At 41.4% G+C, this 20,779-nt stretch overlaps 1 protein-coding gene across 35 annotated transcripts in view; it reads right to left on the reverse strand.

The window, feature by feature from the left end:
• Positions 1-20,779, reverse strand: part of ttn.2 (titin, tandem duplicate 2) — a 165,092-nt gene that overhangs the window by 119,489 nt on the left and 24,824 nt on the right. For 27 of the 35 annotated variants that reach the window (XM_031586121.1, XM_031586105.1, XM_031586084.1 and 24 more), the window contains 12 exons: positions 18,013-18,063; positions 4,970-8,782; positions 4,058-4,336; positions 3,334-3,897; positions 2,767-3,048; positions 2,381-2,659; positions 2,010-2,291; positions 1,621-1,899; positions 1,225-1,512; positions 830-1,108; positions 448-729; positions 68-346 (listed from right to left, as the gene is read on the reverse strand). In XM_031586121.1, coding sequence (XP_031441981.1) covers positions 68-346; positions 448-729; positions 830-1,108; positions 1,225-1,512; positions 1,621-1,899; positions 2,010-2,291; positions 2,381-2,659; positions 2,767-3,048; positions 3,334-3,897; positions 4,058-4,336; positions 4,970-8,782; positions 18,013-18,063 — 6,957 coding nt within the window. The remainder of the gene's footprint in view (positions 1-67; positions 347-447; positions 730-829; positions 1,109-1,224; positions 1,513-1,620; positions 1,900-2,009; positions 2,292-2,380; positions 2,660-2,766; positions 3,049-3,333; positions 3,898-4,057; positions 4,337-4,969; positions 8,783-18,012; positions 18,064-20,779) is intronic. The other 8 variants (XM_031586214.1, XM_031586205.1, XM_031586199.1 and 5 more) reach the window with 3 other exon arrangements.

Raw genomic sequence — 20,779 nt, forward strand, 5'->3', positions numbered from 1 at the left:
AGAATTCCCCTCAAAGACGATCTATTGAGTTTATGAGCGGTGCAAACATTTTTATCAGCTGACCAACCTTTTAGAGAAAACTGGAAATCACAAGATGACTTCCCTACATCATTTGCTACTGTGCACTGATATTTTCCGACATCACTGCCATCAAATTTAAGAATGTTGAGAGTCGCAATGTCGTTCTTCAGGCTCATGATGTGCCTCCTGTCATTCCTGATCTGTTTTGAGTCTTTGAAGTAAGACATCTCAAATGGAGCTGAACCTGAGACCAAACCTTCTAGTACAACATCAGAGCCTTTGACAACCTCCTTGGATTCAAAACACCGAAAAAATGCTGGCGGCTCTAAAACAAAGAAGTCCACAACAACTGATTACAAATCTGCTCTAAAATGAATGTATCTTTAGAGACTCTTGATATGATCACTGAGGGTATAATGAACACACCTTTGACAGTAATCATACAGCTGCAACGGTCACTACCAGCATCATTTGATGCCATGCATATATAACTGCCACTATCATCAATGTTGCAATTGACCATCTTGAGGGTAGCAACTGAGTCGACAAAGGTCATTTGATATTTGTCATTGGAGCTGATTTCAGTGTCATTCATAAGCCACTTAATATTGATAGGAGGGCTGCCAGTTACTTTGCACTCTAAAGTTACAGGGTTTCCAATCATTAAAAGTTTTGTGGAGTCGAGCTTCATCACAAACTTTGGAGGTTCTACAGAGAAAAGAAAAACATTGACAGACATTTTAAAGAAGAGTACCAACATATCTAAAGCCATGTTGCACACAAAGAGAATTAAGAGAAGACAGGGCACCTTTCACGAACAAGACAGTGGTGCAAACCACTTTTCCGGCATCATTCGACACTTGGCAAATGTATTTAGCGGAATCAGATGGCTTCACAGAGTGAAGCTCCAGTGTGCTTGAGGAGGTCTCTTTCTTGATGAAGCACGCGCCTCCTGTTAGAATTTCCTTTTCTTCTCTGAACCATTTCACATTGAATGGAGCTGTTCCAGAGTAGACAGATTTAAAAACGACTGTAGATCCTGGGATGACATCCTGGGTTTCTGGTTTGGTTGTGAAGACTGGGGGTTCTAAATTACATTTGAAAAAGACAGATGCTTTTTATCACTCAATAACAACCACTGTATGATTAGATAAGTATAATTTCGGCAGATACTGTTATAAACAGTATTACAGCTCCCCTAACCTTTCACTTGCAGGGCCCCACTTGTTTCCGCATGTCCAGCAGAATTATTTGCCCGACATGTATATGCCCCAGCATCAACAGTCTCTAAACGTAATATTTTCAGTGATGCTGTGCTCTCTTTAAATTCAGTCTGGTATTTCATCCCTGATGTGATCTCCTTTCCTTCCTTGAACCAAGATACGGTCATGGGTTGTGACCCAGACACTTTGCATTCCATAATAGCATCGCCTCCAACATTTCCATCGACCTTTTTAAGCATTTTTGTGAAGGAAGGTGGTATGATTCGATCTGCTCAGATGGACAGGAAGAAGTTAGTTAAGAAAAGTTGTACCAATCACATGCAATAGAATAAAAGATAATAAATAAAATACATAAATGATGGTATAGAAAACAAACCTAGCACAGTTACAGCAAAGGAGCATTCATCTTTTCCAACACGATTAGCCACCTCCATTCTGTATTCACAATTGTCGCCTTTTTCAGCTGAAAGAATTTTTAAGGTGGCTACATTGTCTTTTAGCGTAATTTTGTATTTTCGGCCTGATGTCATTTCTTTTCCATCTTTGAGCCATTTGACTTTAAGATCTGGGCTCCCTGAAATTGTGGACTCCAGAGTTGCAGGGGCTCCAACAGTAACACTGATAGATGGTGGTCTGTCAACAATCCTAGCTGGTTCTAAAATAGAATACAGGCACTTACAACGTGTTCAAAATCAGTAATGCTTTGAATAAATAAATGTAATAAATCAACCTGATAAATAAAAGTTAAATTTAACCAAGTCAAACCTTGGACAGATAACGTGGCTTCAGATTTCTGTTGACCAGCCTCATTTTCTGCTTGGCAGGTATATTTACCACCATGGGTTATGGCAACACTGGCAATGGCCAATTGAGCAATGTTGTTTTCAAATGTAATTTTGATATTGGGATCCACCTCTGTCAGCAAGTCAGAGTCCTTTAGCCATTTCACAGAGATTGGGGCAGAGCCCTTAACAGTGCCCTGAAGTTTAACAGCACTGCCCAAAACTGCTGTTGTGTTTTCAACTTTCTTTACAAATGTTGGTGGATCTGCATTCAAATAAAACATGTCAGTTGACAGGACAAAACTATAATATTGAAGATTATAAATTGAGGAAGGGATTTTAAACTTTACTGACCTTTCAATTTAGCAACTGATTTTGAAGTGATTTTACCCACATCGTTTGATATACAACACTGATAATCACCCACGTCTGCACTTTCAAAAGAACGGATCTCCAAATAAGCACAGGAATCTTTTGAAACAACATTGTGCTTCTTGTCAGTGCTGACTGGTTTCTTGTTCTTTAACCAGGTGACTTCAAACGGTGCTGTGCCAGTAACTTCACATTCAAACTGGACAGTGGTTCCCTTGACTACCTCAAGCGTTTTTAGTTCTTTTTTGAGAGAAGGAGGTTCTAAGAATAAAGATCAGATCACATTTAAGAGTTCATGAACCTGTGAAAACCAGTCAAAAAAGCTTCATGCATAAGATTATGTAATGACGCCGCTGCTCACAACAAACCTTTGACTGTCACATGTGAGCTACAGCTCTCACAGCCAGCCTCATTTAGCACTTCACAAGTGTAATTTCCACTGTCCGATTCGACAAGACTATTAATCTCCAGAGTGGCTTTGCCATCCGCAAAAGTGATTTTGTGCTTGTCTGAAGTGCTGAGCTGTCTGTCGTCAACAAACCATGTTACATGGAGCTCAGGTGTCCCTTTGACTGTGCACTGTAAGCGTGCAGATACACCCTGTTTCCAAAGAATCTTTGGTTCAAGCCTCTTAAGAAACGTTGGAGGCTCTGACGTTGGTAGAAGTTCAAAAGAGATTTGGAAAAAAAGAAAAAAATAGAAAGAAATAACAAAAAGACAAAAGAGAAAGAACAAATGAAGAAACAGAGAGAAGAAAAAACAATATTAATCATCAATGCATAGAGCGCAAAGACATAAGCCTGAAGCAGCAGCAGCAAGGAAACATTATTTTCTTACAACAAGAAGAAAAATAGTTCTTTAGGGGAAAAAAAATTTAGATTTTTTAAGACAGAAAATACTGCATTTGTCATGGACTCTACCTTCAAGAGTCTTACCTTGTACAGTTACCGCAGATGAACATTCACTGCTTCCTGCATCGTTTGCTGCAGTGCAGACATATTTGCCAGTATCTTTTAGTTTGCCTTTTAGAATTTCAAGACTGGCTGTTTTTTCCTCAAAAGAGAGTTTACAATCCATGGTGTTGTGAATCTTTTTGCCATCTTTCATCCAGGTAATGATGACTCCAGTGTCTTCATTCACCAGACACTCAAGGCACAGTGGGTTACCCACTGCTACTGACACAGACTCAAAAGTCTTTACAAAGCTGGGTTTGTCAATAACCTTCAGCTCTGTGCAACACGTAGCTGTCCCGACACTGTTTGATGCTTTGCACAGATATGTACCCTGATCGTTCTGCTCAAGTTTGCTAATCAGAAGAGTGTATTTGTTCTTATCCGAGGATATTTTATAATGGTCATCAGGTGAAATGGCAATGTTGTCTTTATGCCATAAAACATTCATTGGAGTAGACCCATTGACTACACATTGGAATTTGGCTTGTTTGCCCACAAACAGTGTCATAGGATCAGGTTTTGTAACAAATTCTGGTGGGAAGACTTCTAGAAAAAGAACCAGAGTGCAGAACAACCATATCAAATATTCTTATTGTACAGACAATATCTTTTATAGATTGATCACCCTGTTATTTAGATTAAACCCTGCCTGTTCATAAACTTACAGATGACATATAAAATTGGAGAAATCCTGCATTCAACTTACCAGTCACGTTGAGACTAGCAGCGCAGCTGTCGCTTCCATGCTGGTTGGAAGCTTTGCAGGTATATTCAGCCGTGTCCACCTTGCCTGGGTTGAGAATCTCAAAAGAGGATGTGGTGCTACGGCTGAGGATCCTGTACTTCTCACTCTGTCTGATCTCGGAGCCAGACTTGTACCACTTGAAAGTGATACTTGGTGCATCTTCTGTCTCGCACTCAAATTTGGCATTGACGCCAACATTGATTTCCAGGGGATGGATTTTGTGCCTGAAAACAGGTGGTACTACACCATGTAGAGAGGGGAAAAGCAAATTAGTAACTGACATCAAGTGATAACACGTCTTAACATAATGGAGTGACAAAAACAGACATGAATAGAGTGAATGCAAATGACTATTTCCAGGAGTGACTGTGAAGGAAAATGATGATCATGGTTAGAGGAAGAAGATATTGATCACATGAAAGATGAAACGCTAATGAGAAAAAGGAACGCATGCAAAAGAGTTTGGTGGCAACCCATGACCAATGACCATTGGGGGTGGAATGCAGAGTGATATGAGTCTCTTTCTCAAAGATGACAAGAAATTTCCTCAATGTGAATGAGAGGAAGATGAGGATGGGGAGTGACGAGAGGGGATGACTGGAGAGTAATGTTGAATCATGCTTCAGTGCTTCAGCTTCGTGTGGACAGGAGTGCAGCATTTAAATGAGTGAAGGAGGTGAAAGTAGGGTGAAAATAGGAGGACAATTACGAGTGACTCTTCCAATGGAAGATGTAAGATTGGGAAGTGCTCCATTAGTCATCATAGGATGGTATTGCATTTTTTTTTTTTTTTACATTTTTTATGAATCGGAAGAATGAAAGAGTGAAGAGTTAGTTGTGCATGGTAAGGTAACAAAGTCCTCATTGTCCAACCTCTTGAGACAACTGTGAGTGTTGAAGATGTTGAAGTCTTGCCGCCTTCATTCTCTGCCTCACAGACATACTCTCCTTCATGCTTCTCCTTGATTACTTTGTCGATCACTAGTGTATATGTGTTATTTTGTTTGGAACACTTGAACTCTTTGCCAGATTTAATCAATTTTCCATTGAACATCCAATTGACATTTTTAACAAATTTTACGCTTACTGTAAAAGTGACTTTGCCTTTTTCCTCCACTGTAATATCTTCCAATTCAGTTTCAAATATTGGGGCATATTTACCAACCTTTTCAGTAATTTTGGTTGTTTTAATGGTCTCTTCTGTAAGGAATTCCTGCGTTTTCTCATGTTTAATGTGGATATCTACTGACTGCTCAACAGGTACTGGTGCAAAAGGAACGTCTATAGTAATAGCAGCTGCACCAACATCTCTCTCACGGCCCGATATTGTCACAGATCTGCTTTCCTGAGAAGAAATCTCAATGGACTTTTCGATTTCTAATTTTGATTCAGTGGTCATTTGCACCATGGTTCTTTTTGACTCTTGCACAATAGTTTGCCCCTGTGTTGTTACTGTCTGGAAGGAAGCTTTGGTTTCAGTTTTAATCGCCGCAGACTGTGCCTTGGGCGATGCAATATCTGACACATTCTCACTCGTCTGGACTGTTTGCACCATGGGTGAGAGGATTTCTTTTGAGGAGGCCTTAGTAACCTGCAATCTCTGAGGCCTATCAACTTGCATTGTGCCAGGCTGTTCAGATGTCAGAACATGCTGCTCTCGATAGACTATGGAGTAGAAAGCAGCCTGAAGCTCACTTTTCAGATCTGCAGTTTGAGGATAGTCACCCTCAAAGGCAATTGTGATCTCGATAGGTGCACCTGTTGTTGTGATGAGGTATGTGTACTTTGCATATTTTGGCTCTCTAAGTACCTTCACCTCTTGTACTTCTACGACTGCTAAACTCTGCACAACATCTGCCAGTATCAGCGGTTGATCTCGTGCCACAGCAGACTGTAGTGAACTCTTTAGCTGACGCCGGACATCCAAGGTGAATGATTTTGGTGCTTGGATCACAAAAGTGAGCTCTTTCGGAAGGGTCTGGCTCTCACTAGATTCTGATACCATGAAGGCACTTTTGCTCTGCTTCACTACACTTGCTGTTGTTGTTTCAGACTTAGAGATTTGTTTAGACTGCTCTCCAGTCAAAATGCGTTTCTCATCCATAATGATAGACTGTCTGACAGACTGACCCTCCTGAATTTGGACTGCAAAATCTTGTTCCGCTGCCTCAAGAGCCACACTGCTCTCTGTGGAGACTGCTCTCTCCTCTACACTGATGGATTCCGAGGGTAGTTTTGGCTCCACATCTGTCTTACATGTGAATTTCTCAACTGACCCCAAATCATCGGTGTGGCCCTCCTCCAAATCTTGCCTGTCTGACACAGAAGTAACATGTACAATATTCCAGCGGTCTTCCTTCTGCACTAACGCACGTTGCTGTTTCATATCAGTCGAGAAAGGTGTTTCTTTAGGTAGTTGCATGGGTTCTGAGATGACCTGAAGTATACTCTGAGGCTTTGGCTCTTTTTTGTGCTCAGGCTGAAGACCTGTGACGGACGTGTCAAGGGTCTCATAGTAATCTGCTGTCATCTCCCTCTTTTCCTCTGTTGTAACTGCATGTCTACGAGCTTTCTCCTGCCTCTGTGCTGCCACCTGCTGGTCTGGCTTCTCAAAGGATATCATTCCCTCTTTGGTCAAGGCACTTTCTGACTGAATAGACTGAAGGTGCAAGGTCCCAAAGGGCTCTTTCTGAGGCTGCAGAGTCATTGTGGTCTTTTCGGAAGAAAAGTGTGCAGAGTCCTCACAAGTTACAGTTCTCTGCTCGTCTGTAGATATCGAGTGGAGCAGGGTGGGACTCTTCCTAACATCTGCCTGTTCCTCAGATGGTTTCTCACAGGTAAACCTGCCCTCTGAAGGCAAAATACCCTGATCACTAATCACCTGTAGGTGCAAGATTTGCTCTCCTTCCCTCTCTGAGTGCACTGACACAGCACTGTCTAAACCAGGAAGTTCACCCATGCGCTCCGCCTGTAGCTCTCGCTTCTCTTCTGCTGAAAGAGCAGTCTTAAATACACTGTCTTTGGCGCTGTACGCCACCTCTTCTTCTGGTCTCGATATGGTAAATCTCTCCTCTTTGGATAATGTATGTTTAGTCTCACTTACTGAAAGAATAACAGGTTTTGATTTTTCCTTTTTCACAGAAGATTGTATAGCTGAGTCTGAGGTGGCTAATTCTGTAGAGTGGCCCTCAGTGATTTCCTGTTTCTCTGTTGAAATGGCAGAATATAGAATTTTCACACCTTCTTTGACTTTGTAACTTTTCTCTACTTGTGGTGCTGGAATTGTCTGCGAGTCCTCTTTCATAATTGAAAGTGTAGTCTCAACCTGATGACTACTGAGAGGGTGTTTGGGTTCCCGAGTTGACTCTGTCTTTTCCTCTTCTCTCTTAGCTAAAGGTCCAGCTTTTACTATTGTAAAAGGGGTTATGTTTTCAGATATCGCAGACATCATTTTTGAGGGCCGTTCTCTTGCCATTTCTAACTCTGTAATCTCAGGGCTTTTGATGCGTTCAGAGTGTTGCTCTATGAAGCCCTGATTTTCCTCAACGGCAGACGTTAGAGAAGCCGTATGAATCTGTTTCACTGGAGTTGCTACAACTGGCTGCGGCCGAGGGGGACCCATGGACACTCTCTCTTGCACCTCATGAGACTGCAACACTGCAGCCTGGTGGGTTACTTGCTCTCTATGAATGGTGGCAGCAGAAATATCTACCTCTCTTAAGGTATCCACCTGTTCACTGGCAACAACCTGTCTATCCTCAGTGCCAATAGTGTAGATCATTTCACGTCCTGCCTGCTCTCTTGTCTCGCCTGGGATATTAACCATGTACAGGCGGGACTCAGTCGCCTGTTCGGTCGTTGAAACTTTGTAGCCTTTCTGCTTCTGGGTGACTGCCTTTTCTTTGTGGCGTGACACAGAAACAGTTTCACGGAAGACAATCAGTTCAGCACTGCTGGAGGCTTCTCCAAAAGAGTTAGATGCTCTGCATGTGTAGAGCCCACTGTCTTGCTGATGGAGGCCAGTCATACTCATAAAGCCTAAGCCGTCAGGGTTGTACACTATCGTTATACGTTTACTCGGCTGGATTTGGAAACTACCTTTAAACCACTGAACTTCGGGGAGTGGTGCCCCGCTCACTTTAAACTGAAATTTCGCCTCCCCACCTTCTGCACTTTGCACTGATTCAATCGGTGTGACGAAACGTGGAGGTTGGCCAGGTATCTTGAACATTTGTTCAACCCACCTCTCTGCTTCTGTTGCATCACTTACGTTTACGTTAAGTGTGGTCGTACAAGTTGTCTTGCCAAATTTGTTAGTTGCGACACAAGAGTATTCTCCCTCATATTCTTTCTTAACTCCTGAGATAATCAATGTGTACACATCTTTATTTTCTATGAATGTATAGACAGAGGATGATGTAATAATTCTGCCATTATGAAACCACTGAACCTTTGGTTTTGGGAAAGCAGAAATGGTGACAGTGAGTCGAGCCGTGTCTCCTGCTGTGGCAGCTACAGGAGCAAGCTGGGTAATAAAAATGGGCTTTTCTTTTTTCTTTTCTATAGAACTTGAGTACATTTTTTGCTCTGGCTTGAGTTCAAGTGTTTTAGATTTTTCAGGTATTTGGAGGGCACTGCTGTAGGTTTCTTCTTGTTCTTCAGTCGTCACAGTCACGCTAGAAAATTCTGTGCAAAAATAATGGGGTGAAAGATTTACATACATAATTACAAAGAAGACTTGAATGAGCAGCTCAAGAGGTGACATAAAATATCTCAACATAAAATCATGACACACTTCAATTTGACAAGAATGTCTTTAAACGTTCTATTTATTTTTATTTCTGAGTCAACAACAGTACAGACTGAATGCCATTTGCACTTTAACCATTGCAAAATAACACAGACTACTACTACTTTGGTATTGTGTATATGATCATGAGAAAGTCAATTCATTACACATATACCATTTTATAAAAATCATGCCCATTTTCAAGTAAACAGTACCATCTTTTCAAGACATTTAGTTGGTTGGGCCACGAATCACACTCATTCCAAAGACAGACCTCTTAAGGTTCAGCAAGCATTATACCCAATACTGGGACTAGATTAAACACCTCATAGTTTCTTATTATTTTATATGCCCAATATTAATATGTTTCAACTCTGTTTTATAATAACAATAATTATTATTATTTATACAGTTTCGATTAGGTATTGCTTTACTTAATTAGAACTACATGTTACCAACTAAATTAGTTAAAACAGAACAAACAAACAAAAAATAAAAAAGGATGCTACACAAGACCTTACAGAGAAGTGAAACTTAAATATCTTAGAGGTTCAGCAGCAACTACTTGAGTATTCATTACACTGTATATGTCATGGCCCAGACCACAAGGAACCTTGAATAAGCTTTGTATATGGCTCAAATGAAACTTTACATAATTTAACAATAATTTACATATTTATTACATACCAAAAAATTACAACACCCAAAAAGGTCTTTGTTAAATTAACATATAACATTCCTTGTAGAACCACAAACACAAGTAAAATGAGCAGTAAAACCATTTAAAAAACTTTCAGTATAGAGGTTGTCTCAGTGTAACCGGTTTTGTTTTGAATTACACATTTAAATTCACCTGCATCACCTTGAGCAACATTTGTGATAAGCAAATTAAAGTGGCCTGATGCCTTCTCTTGTACGATGTATCTGGGATTTGTAACTGGGGCGCCATCTTTGAACCACTCAGCAGTGGGATTTGGTTTACCACTCACTAAACACTGAAGCATGACAGGAGTTCCCATAGCAGCTGTTACATTCTGTAGGGGTATAATGCATTTTGGGGCCATTTCAGTGACCTGGAAGTGAAAACTACACGTGTTTGTTGACTTGCCTTTGAATTCAATCTTGTCATCTTTGGAGGGCTCTGCAAAAACGTCAAAATTGATACTGACATATTTCTCGCCCAGTTCACTGGTCTCATCGTCAGTCATGGCTACCAGCCTAACAGCTTTTTGAGACTCATCAGCATCTTGCTGGAATTCAAACTCCAGCTCTATCTCTGATGTTTGTTCACCATCAAATGAAGTGTTTCCAACTACAAAGTCAAACTTCTGAGGCTGGACCTTAGCACTCCCTAATGACACAGCGGTTAACTCTCTTCCTCTTGTCTTCCCTGAGAACATTTGAGGATTCGTAACAAGAAGAGAAGCCCTGCAAAGGGTTTCTCCAACTACATTAATGGCTCGACATGTATAGACACCACTGTCATGAGTGCTCACTTTCACTATCTTCAAGAAATGATTGTCACCATCCGATGAGTGAATGTATTTCTTGTTATCATGAGGGATCTTTGTGTTACCTTTGTACCATGCGACTATTGGTGATGGGATTCCCATCAAAGAACACTCAAACACAACAGTCGTGGTTTCTGGTGTCTCCATATCACAGATTGGATTAATAAAACGTGGTGGCATTTCAGTCACTTCAAATGCTATCTTTAAGTCATCACTTTCCTGCGATATGAAGTCAACAGCTCCTTCCTCATACATACTAGGAAGAACGTCTAGAGAAACTATCATGCTCTTGTTGTCTGCTGTATATTCTGGAATTGTGATTATCTTCACCTGTCTCTCAAATTCCTTCACATCATTCTCATCTAGCTCTACTTCAAGCAATATCTCCTGTGGGGAAGGTGTTCTAGACGGATCATCATCCTCCTCTACATCAAACTCGATTACATGTTGATGAGTTACAGCGGGAGGTGGTGGCATGAGTCGTGCTTCTTGAGATATTACCACGACCAGGGCAACGCTTTTTGCCTCCCCAACATAATTAACTGCATAACATATGTATTCCCCTTGATCAGCTTTAGTCATGCTTGAAATTTCCAGAGAGATATTGTCACCATCTCTTTCTATTTTAATTCTGTCATTTGACTGAAGCTGTGATTTGTTTCTGAACCATTTCACCTCAGGAGAGGGCAATCCAAAAACTTCAGCACAAAAGAGCAATGTTTCTGTTTCATACAATCTCCTTTTAGTGAGGGGCTTAAGGAAGGCTGGAGGAATTCCTTGGACTTTTTCCTGAAGTGTCCCTATGCCAAGAGAGCTATACCCTTCATGGAGAATGTTTGAATCATCTATTGTGAACACTGGAGGTGTAGTTTCTATACCTTCATCATCAGGAGATCTACAAAATCTAGTAGGAGAGAATGATGTATCACTATAACCTGTTGGAGGCCTTTTGAGTTCTAGGGGAGAATATGGATATTGAGGGGGCGTCATGAAACCCCCAGGACTATCTGAAGGTGTTTGCAATGATTCAGGGGATTTAGGAAGCTGAGAGATTTCAGTAGATGAAGCAGGTGTATAGAAGCGTTCAAGATCTACAGCATCTTCACTAAATGTACTGCCCACTTCGATAGACATTTCTGATTCAGGTGACATAGGTCTGGCCCACTCTGGGGGATTGTAGTAGTCATAGACAGCACTGAAGGTGACCTCTTCCTCTACCAATGCGCCTACCCCTGAAGCACCAGGTAAAGCGTCTTTCCTTTGTACACCACTGGCTTGTACAGCACTTGGCCGTTGCTGTGCGCCCTCTGATATAAGATAGGTGGCTAGAGATGCAGTTGTGTCCACCTGCCCTTCATCCCCTTTGCTGATGGTTTGGGAAACAGCTGAATGGTGAGCCAATTCTTCACTTTCAGTGACAGCATGATCCTGTTTCTCCTGCATCCCTGCAGACTGTTTTTGACCAATAGAATGTGATTCCATCTCAAGATGACTTCTGCCTGGTCTCACAAATGCTCCTGTGATACCTTTGCCATCAAGGCCTTCCACTGCACTATCTGCACTTGCGGCAGCAGAAACTTCGACTCTTTGTTGTAAATTGCTGGCTGTGGCCAATACTGCTTGTGGCCTTACAAGTGTAGGTGACTGGTGCACTTCAGTTACATTTGATAAGGAAACAAAATGATGGGCGTCACTGGGTGCTTCAAAAGCAGCTCCCTCCAGTGAGCTTTCTAATATTTCTTGTGCTGTGTCTTTTCTGACTGTGGCAGACATGGCACTTGAGGGAGAGACCTTGCCTTGTTGTGTCACAGAGACAGCATTTAACTCATCTGCTGAAACATCTGCCCCCATATTTGATGCCAACTCTGTCTCAAATTGCTTAGATTCAATTGCAACTGCTGGAATATCCTCTAGTGGAAACTGTGACTCAGTTTGGTTTATGGGTTCCTCAGGAAGAGCAGCTGAAGATGCTTGTGTCTCAAATGCCTGCTTTAATTTTGAGACTTTCACATCTGCACTAGATGCTTGCAATCCACAACCGGTTATAGTAGGAGCTTGTTGTGATGCTGCCTGCTTAGTGAGTCTGACTTTAGAGCTTTCTTGGACATTCTGAGATTCCTGTTGTACTTTTTCACTCACTATTTCTGTCACTTGCATCGAACTGTCCAAGGTCTTTCCCTTTACGACATCAGAAATGTCAAGAGTTGTACCGCTGGCAACTGAAGATTCTGTCATCTCTGTAACATTGAAAGGTGAAAATCGAGAATCAGATGCCAAGGAATCAAATGATACATCAGCAACACTATCCACCTGGCCGAATTTATTACTTGCGCTACACCTGTATGTTCCGACATCTGTATAAGCGATTTTTTTTACATACAGCCTATATATGTTTTCATGCTCTTCAAATGTATACTTTCCCAGGCTCAAGTCCAAGCACAAGTCATCTTGAAACCATGTCACGACAGGAGCGGGGTCACCAGTGATAATGCACTCAAGCACAGCAGTCTGTCCCTCAGTACAGCTGATGTTCTCTAGTTCTCTGACTACATGTGGGGCTTCACCCGCAACATCAAATGAAAAGGTGAACTTGTGCCTCACAGTTTGATCAGTGCTCTCGTCAACTGGAGACTCTGGGGCCATCTCAATAGGCTCAAATGTTTCCTCTTTATCGTCCTCCCTCATCTCTGGGACTGGTGTCGGAGCAGTGATCCTGATCTCAACGGGTGAAGAGTGAAGAGAAGAGTCAGAGGTACGTGTCAGATGCACAACAGTCTGGGGAACCTGGAGGGTTGATTTCCCATCCTTGCTTGTATCCATGTAAAATTCTAGCTCTTCTTCAATCATTTGTTCCTCACTTAGTTCGGAAACATCTGTCACTTTGACTTCCTTTGGCGTGACGGGCAATGTTGTTGGCTGATCACTATCAGTTACTTTCAATGTGCAGGAGCAACTTGCTTTGCCATATTTATTAGAAATGACACATGCAAATGTGCCCTGGTGGTCATTTGTGGGGTAGTATATTGTCAATGTTGTTTCATTTGTTTTAGCGCGTATATCATAATCAGGATCTCTAATTATTGGTTGATCATCTCTGAACCAAGAAACTCTTGGCTCAGGGTCTCCTTGGAATTGACATTTAAATTCAGCCATCTCACCTTTCCTTACTTGCATTGACACCAATTTCTTTGTTAAAACGGGTGCAGTGTCCTTGACAACTTTGTTTTTAGTGTCACCTTGTGATGCCCCTTCTCCTGAATGTGGAGTGGTTTTATCCTCCACAAGGGTTTTCTGAGTTGACATTTCCTCCTCTGGCAACATAGCTTGATGCGTGGGACTAATTTTCTCTTTACTGGGTACTACAAACCCAGTCCTCTCCTTAACCATTCTGTTACTAAATTCACTATGGGAAGCACCTGCATGCCGTGTTGGTGATTGCCTTGTCAGCGTTGTAGGAGAGGGACTTTTTTGTTGTAATGTAGGTCCAGCTGTGGCACCTACTAGACCCAAGTCTTCCTCTGTCTTTTTTATCTGAGCTTGTGATTGTTCGACCATAGACCAGTTAGACTCCAACTCAACAGGTTCATCTTGTTCAGACAGAATATCCTGTTGCCATTTCAATATGCGTTTAGCCGATGCTTCTTCCTCACTCACGAGGTAATCGCTCTCAGTTCGAACCTTTTCATTATTTTCATGAGCTAAGGTTCCCTGCTGAAGTTGCGACAAAGAAGGATCTGCTTGATAATCTTTGGAATCATCAGCAAGGAATCTTTCTTTTGCTGTTTTACCTGAACTTTTGGTCTTTTGCATACTTGGAGCTGGCTGTGTAGCTGAAGCTTGAGCTGTCTTTCGAGAATTAGCATGGTGCTTCTCAGTTTCAACCCATTCAGGATCTACGCCTACAGCTCCTTGCTCCTGCTCAGTCAAAACATCATGTTGCCATTTTATGATTCTGTCAGCCAAGGCTGCCTCCTCACTTACAAACTCTTCAGTCTTACTTGTAAGTTCACTGATATTTTCTCTAGACAACTGGAGCTCACTACGGGATAAGAACTCACTTAGTTTTCCGTCTTTTCCAGGGGACCTTGGTAACTTCTTATGCGGCACATCCCGCTCAGGTGATGTTTCTTTCACAGCCTCTTTTCCAGTCAAATACTGCTCAGAATCTAATTCTTTGAACCTGCCTGATATTGGGTGATGTTGATCATACTGCACATCTTCTTGCAATTTTCTATGTCTGACAGCTCGGTATTCATCCTCACATTCAGTAACCTCACTTTCCAAAGTCTTCTTATGAATGCCCTTGGCAGAAATACCTCCCTGAAGCTGCAATTCCCCTACGGTTTCTGTACCAACTTGTGTTCCAGGCAAATACTCTTTGGATTTATTTAGTTTTGACAAGTCTTTGGACCTGTCAGGTACCTGTTCAACCATGTGTTGTTGACCATACTGCACATCTTCTTGTCGGATTCGAGGTCTGACTGCTGGGCATTCACCTTGTTGTTGAGTCACTTCCAAAGTCTTTTCGTGAATACCCTCTGCAGAAATAACTCTCTGAGCAACTTGGGTGTCTGTCATTCTCTTCCTATGTTCGTCTCCAACAGCCCCTTCCTGTTCAGTTAAAATGCCATGTTGCCATTTAATGATTCTTTCAGTAAGTGCCTCCTCTTCGCTCACCAACTGTTCACTCTGACTCGTAAGTTCTGAAATATTTTCTCTTGAGAGGTGTATATCACCTTTGACTAAGCGTTCACTTCGCCTTCTCTCTTTTACAGGGGATCTTGACGAATCAGGTGATGTTTCTTTCTCTGCTTCTTTTCCAGCCAAATCCTCCTCTGGTTTCTTTAACTGTGAATCTAATTCTTTGGACCTGCCTGATAGCGTGTGTTGTTGATCATACAGCAGATCTTCTTGCCATTTTCTATGTCTGACAGCTCCGTATTTATCCTCATGTTCAGCCACCTCACTTTCCAAAGTCGTCTCATGAAGACCCTCTCCAGAAATAGCTCCCTGTTCAAGTTGTCGTTCAGACATTCTCTGGCTCTCTCTCTCCATCACAGTTTCACTAAGAAACTTTTCTTTTGCTGTTTTGACTGTCAACGTTCGCGCTGACTGTGTAAACGCAACATCCTCTCTAGAGATTTTGGTTTCTTTGGCAGCATAACTCTGCTTTGCAGACTCCCCTGCCTCAAGCCATTCCAAAACATATGGCTCTTTCTCCTTAATCATTGCCTCTTCACTCCATTGCTCTGAACTTTGCCGGTCCTCACCAACCAGTATGTCATATTCCATCTCCTTCTGAGAGTCATGTTGTAAAGTGACATCTTTTTCAACTAGTGTCACAGCTTCTGCATGAGTACCCTTAATTTTCACCTCCTGTTCTTTGAGTTCACCCTTCATTAGCTGAATTGCCCTTGCTCTGGACTGGGGTTGAAATGAATGCCGGACACGAGGTGGACCTGATTCTCCACTTTGAGAACTTAGCCCTGTAATTCTCTCCAATCTGCTCTGAAAGTCAGCTGAGCTTTTGCTCTCTGCCTGATCACCTGCCCGGATTGCATGCTGTACTTCAGGCAAGGTGGAAGGTCTGACCCTCAGCCTCTCTGCATAATCTGCATAGCTGGGTTCACTTGCAACTGATTCCAGGTCAAATTCTGATGATGACATCGTCGAAATAGACATTCTCTTTTTCTTTTTAACTGCCTTTTGCAGGAGGTTCAGTTTAGCCCTTACTTCCCCATGAAGGCTGTCTGTGTCACTGAATCGGTCACTGTACCGGTCACTACAGCGGTCACTCAATTTGTCACTAAAGCGGTCACTTAGCCTGTCACGCCCTCTATCACAGTAGATGTCACTATAACGATCATTGAACCTTTCTTGTCTCTCAAACATAGGGGTTGGGGAGCGTCCCCGCTCAGAGGCTGTTTCTAGCGATGGTTTGTCTGGGGCCTTTGAAGGAGAGGAGGTTCTGAAATACATGGTACGAAACATGGCACTTTTAGATCTCCTTCGCCCTCTTTGCTCTTCAGATGTTTTATCAAATGGAGAGCCAACACATCTAAGGTCGACTCTGAATGTTCTCTCCGCCTTCGGGTCGGACAGGGAGTCTAAGCTTGAGCTCCGTTCACGGTTTTTAGACTTTCTCATACGAGACAAATAATTAGCATCTTGTTCTTCCTTTAAAGAAACCAGAAGGGATGCTGTGGTCTCATCAGATCCCTCAGGATTGATAGCCATCACCCTGTAACTTCCTGAATCCTTGTCTACTATTTTGTCAATTATTAAACACGTGCTGTGCAAATGCATTTTACTCTCTGTATGTATTCTACGGCGCTGTCCCCTGTGAATCTGTCTGTTGTTATGGAACCACAAAATGGTTGGTGCTGGATAAGCTATTATTTTGCATCTAAAGGCAGCAGGTTCACCCTCTAAAACAGACTGGAATTTTAGCTTTTTTGTGAAAGAGGGCTTAATGTTTTCTGATGGTGGAGAACACAAAAGAGCATGCTCTAAACTTTCTTCAGGGTCTGAGAGAGCTCCTTGTTGCTGTCTTCTACTATCCTGGGATTCAGTTCCTTCATTAAAAAACAACTCTGCAAGAGAAGGGAAAAAAATGTTCAATGAAATGTCCACTGGTTGAAAAAAAATGGAAATTGAAAAAGTATTTTCAAATGGAATATTAATGAAAATATTAAAACACATGCAACAAGTCACAAAGCCAGAAAAAACAGATTCACTCACCATATTTGTTCGAATAAACGCAAGACTTGATTCTTTATTAAACATTCTGACGCGAAAATCGCTTGATGTTTTGTTCCTTCTTCTGTGGACATTTCTTCAAAGCATAAATTTCTTAAAAGGCATAAATGTTTCCAAATAAAACTGCTCGCTTAGAAAATAACTGTCTTGTTGATTAACGTTATGTGTCTATCCTACAATATTCCTTACCTGACTTGCAGAAAGATGAATAAACGCCCTTTCTAATCCTTCAAATGTTCAAATATTTAAGAACATCGTCCTCCAATAATCAAAAATAGGTTCAGAGCATTAAAGCAGATCAAGATTTGCATGAGAAGGCGTTTATTCGAACTAATATAGTTTACAAGTATAATCATGTTATTTAAAAAAGCAAACAACATTAATCACATCCCGCTATCTGCAAGCCAGTCTAAGAAATATTTGCAGGAAGGAGTTCCAGATGCAAGGAATGAAATAAACATTTAAAAGATGTGGCTACTTCCATATCTTTTAAGTCATTATTTCCTGGGGTCTGGAAACTTTAAAAGATTCTAATCCTGCACTTTTTTTTTTATTCATGAAACAACCAAGAAATGTTCCTCATGCTTTAAACAGGAAAAATAGATGCAGAACTCTACTGCTGTGAAGCAAGCATTTTAACAGTCAAATTGCTTGCTGTGTAAAAACATCAAAAGTTCCAAACATACAGAAATCAAAAATATAAGACAAACCTTTCACAATAAAAAAAAAGACACAACTGCTTGCATGCAGTATGTACAATCACCATCACTTAATATGCTCTCAGACATTACATTCAATACAGTGTTTGAGTAACATCATCTCAGTGACTGAAACAGAAAGTAATTGTTGCACCCTACCTTTGACTTCTTCCTCAATTTTGGCTTCAATCACCTCTTGCACTTTCGGCACTATGAAAATGAAGAATAAAGAGGAAAGTAAGATTAAGCCAATTGTACCAACACAAATTAACACATTCAAATGTACCCCCCAAAAAACCCAAATCAAATGAATATCTATCTAACCCAGCATTGAAGATGAGAAAAGGGTTTACATAAAGGTGGAAATTGTGGATGGGATTTCGAAGAGCATGCATTTGCTAACATGGCAAAATAAACTGGGTACTGAATCCAGCTTCTATAATTGCATTTGGAATCTTGCTGGTGGGTGCAAAGACTGTCCGGCCCAGGACCAAAATGTGTATTTTAACTACACACACCAACTTCAGCGTTATTGGAAAAAGAAGAAAAGTCCTTAAGAATTGTATTATTGTGCTTCCAAATAACAGTAGGAGAGGGATTACTCCTTATAACACAGTGCAAAGACACACCTTCACCTGGTTTAGCATTTGGTGACAATGTGTCAGTCAACTTTGCAAGAGTGCCACTGTGATCATCTGTTGCTTCAAGGGATGATTCTGGTGTCCTCAAACTCATAGTTTGTCTAGATTTTTTCAAAGAGGGATAGCTTTCTGGTCTCTGAGAGCGGTCCTTTGAAACTGTAGGAATTCTGTCAGCTTTAGAACCTTTATCTAAAAACAAGAGAAATTCATTGTGTGCTCTTAATTTAGCTGCTTCCACAAGAATACAATTAGATGAAAAGATCATCATTAAAAGAGGGGTGAGGAATTCGATAAAGATGATGATGAGATGAGGATTGTATGATGATTTTCACAGGAAATAAGCTACCAAGAAATAAGATTTATGCAATGAAATGAGATGAAATGACAATCTTCTTTGAAACTATATCCACCTTCTACCATGAGTTGTGCTGATGTTCTTCTCTCGCCTTGTCTGTTTTTCACCAGGCAACTGTAGGTTCCTTGGTCTTCAGGCTGGACATTCCAAATGGTAAGCGTCACCTCTCCACCATTTTGTGCAAGTCTCACTCTGTCTGTATAAATGAGCTCCGTTCCATTATGATACCACACAATCTTAGAGAAGTCTGGATCATCAAACTTGCAGGTAAACTGAGCTGTGTCATTTGTTTTCACATCAAGATTAGTCAATCTGCTTTCCAAAATTATGCTAGACTTGTCAAAAGGGGCAAGTCCCTGACAGACACTTCCTTGGGTTGTCATCTCTTCAGTGTAAGAATCAGAGGCTTGAATACGCTCTGGTGAATCTTCCCATTGTAGTTCTTCTCTCTTTCTGACTTTGTCAGGCATTATAGAGGTATCAGGCAACAATGTCTTTGGTCTGTCATCTTCAAGATAAGTTCGTGGTTGGTGGATGACTGAGTCAAAATCAACAGAAAGAACTGGAGAAGTGTCCTCGCCCCATTTCACTGCAATTTCCTCAAATGACTTTTTTGCTGATACTGGTCTCTGAATCTCTGTATCTCTAATTAGTGAAATATCCTTAGAGCTCTTTCCCTTAAAACTCTCCACTAAGAGTACATCATGAGGTATATCAATTAGGTGTTCTGACCTTTCTGAGGTAATTGACTGCAGTTGATCTCCCTTAAAACTCTCCACTAAGGGTACATCATGAGGTATATCAATTAGATATTCTGAGGTAATTGTCTGCGGTTGATCTCTGCCACTCTGTGGAAGGTATCCAATTGATGGTGATATCACCATGGTGGACTTTTTTTGGATAGATCCTGGTACATGGGGAGTATCTGGCAAATCTACTTGTGCTTGCAATTCTTTCACATCAGATTTAACTCTGTGTGAGACAGATGCTTCACAGTGCATGGTCTGTTGGGGAAATGTTTTTCCAGATTGGCTAACTATGGACTTTGCAGCAGAGACTGTTTGTTGCTGAACAGTCCCATTCTTCTCTGATGACTGGGATATCCTCATGATGGATTTCCCAAACATAGTTTCAGATACCTGGCTGCTGTCTAGCCAGCCACCTTCTTTAGAGGCATGTTCAGGAACAGTATCATCACTTGGGCCTTGTTGAGGAAGCCCTTCATGCATTCTCTTGGACATAGCCATAACAAAGGCCCTTTCCTGCTTAACATCCCCACTGTGAGGTGATGGAAATATCTTCATTAAGGACTTTCCTACAACCATTTCAGATATTTGGCTTGTAGTTGGCCTGTCTATCTGTGGTTGATCGCCTGATTCAATACTGTAGGAGAGGACTGAAGTATCATAATCTGAGGTTTGTTGGGGAACATCTTCACTAATACTCACAGCTATATTCTTTGAAGGAAGCATTTCTTGACTTGTTTCTCTTTGTTGTGGTAATGGATATATTTTATTAAAGGATTTCCCCGAAAAGCTTTCCAATACTTGGCTAGGGTCAGGCCAGCCTGTGTGTGGCTGGATGTCTTTAGAATCAAATTCAAGACTTTGTGAAAAGTCAGTTGTATAGCTGACTGGAGTCTGCTGAATGAACCTCTCCTGGTCACACTTAGAAATGCTAACAACAGAACTGCCAGGAGTGATCAATTGTTGTTTAACTTCACCACTTTGTTGAGATAATAGCAATATCTCCATCCCGGGCCTTTCTCTGGGGGTAGGTTCAGGCCAATGTACTGCTGAATACATTTCTTTAGAGTCAGATTCAGTGCTGTGTGAGACAGATGTGTCAGAATCAGTCTGTTGTGGAGGCTTTTGTTGTGAAATGCCCACAACTGATTTCTTTGAAGCGGTCATTTGCACCAAAACATCCC

The sequence above is a fragment of the Clupea harengus genome, chromosome 2, assembly GCF_900700415.2.
Source record: "Clupea harengus chromosome 2, Ch_v2.0.2, whole genome shotgun sequence".
NCBI lineage: Eukaryota > Metazoa > Chordata > Actinopteri > Clupeiformes > Clupeidae > Clupea > Clupea harengus.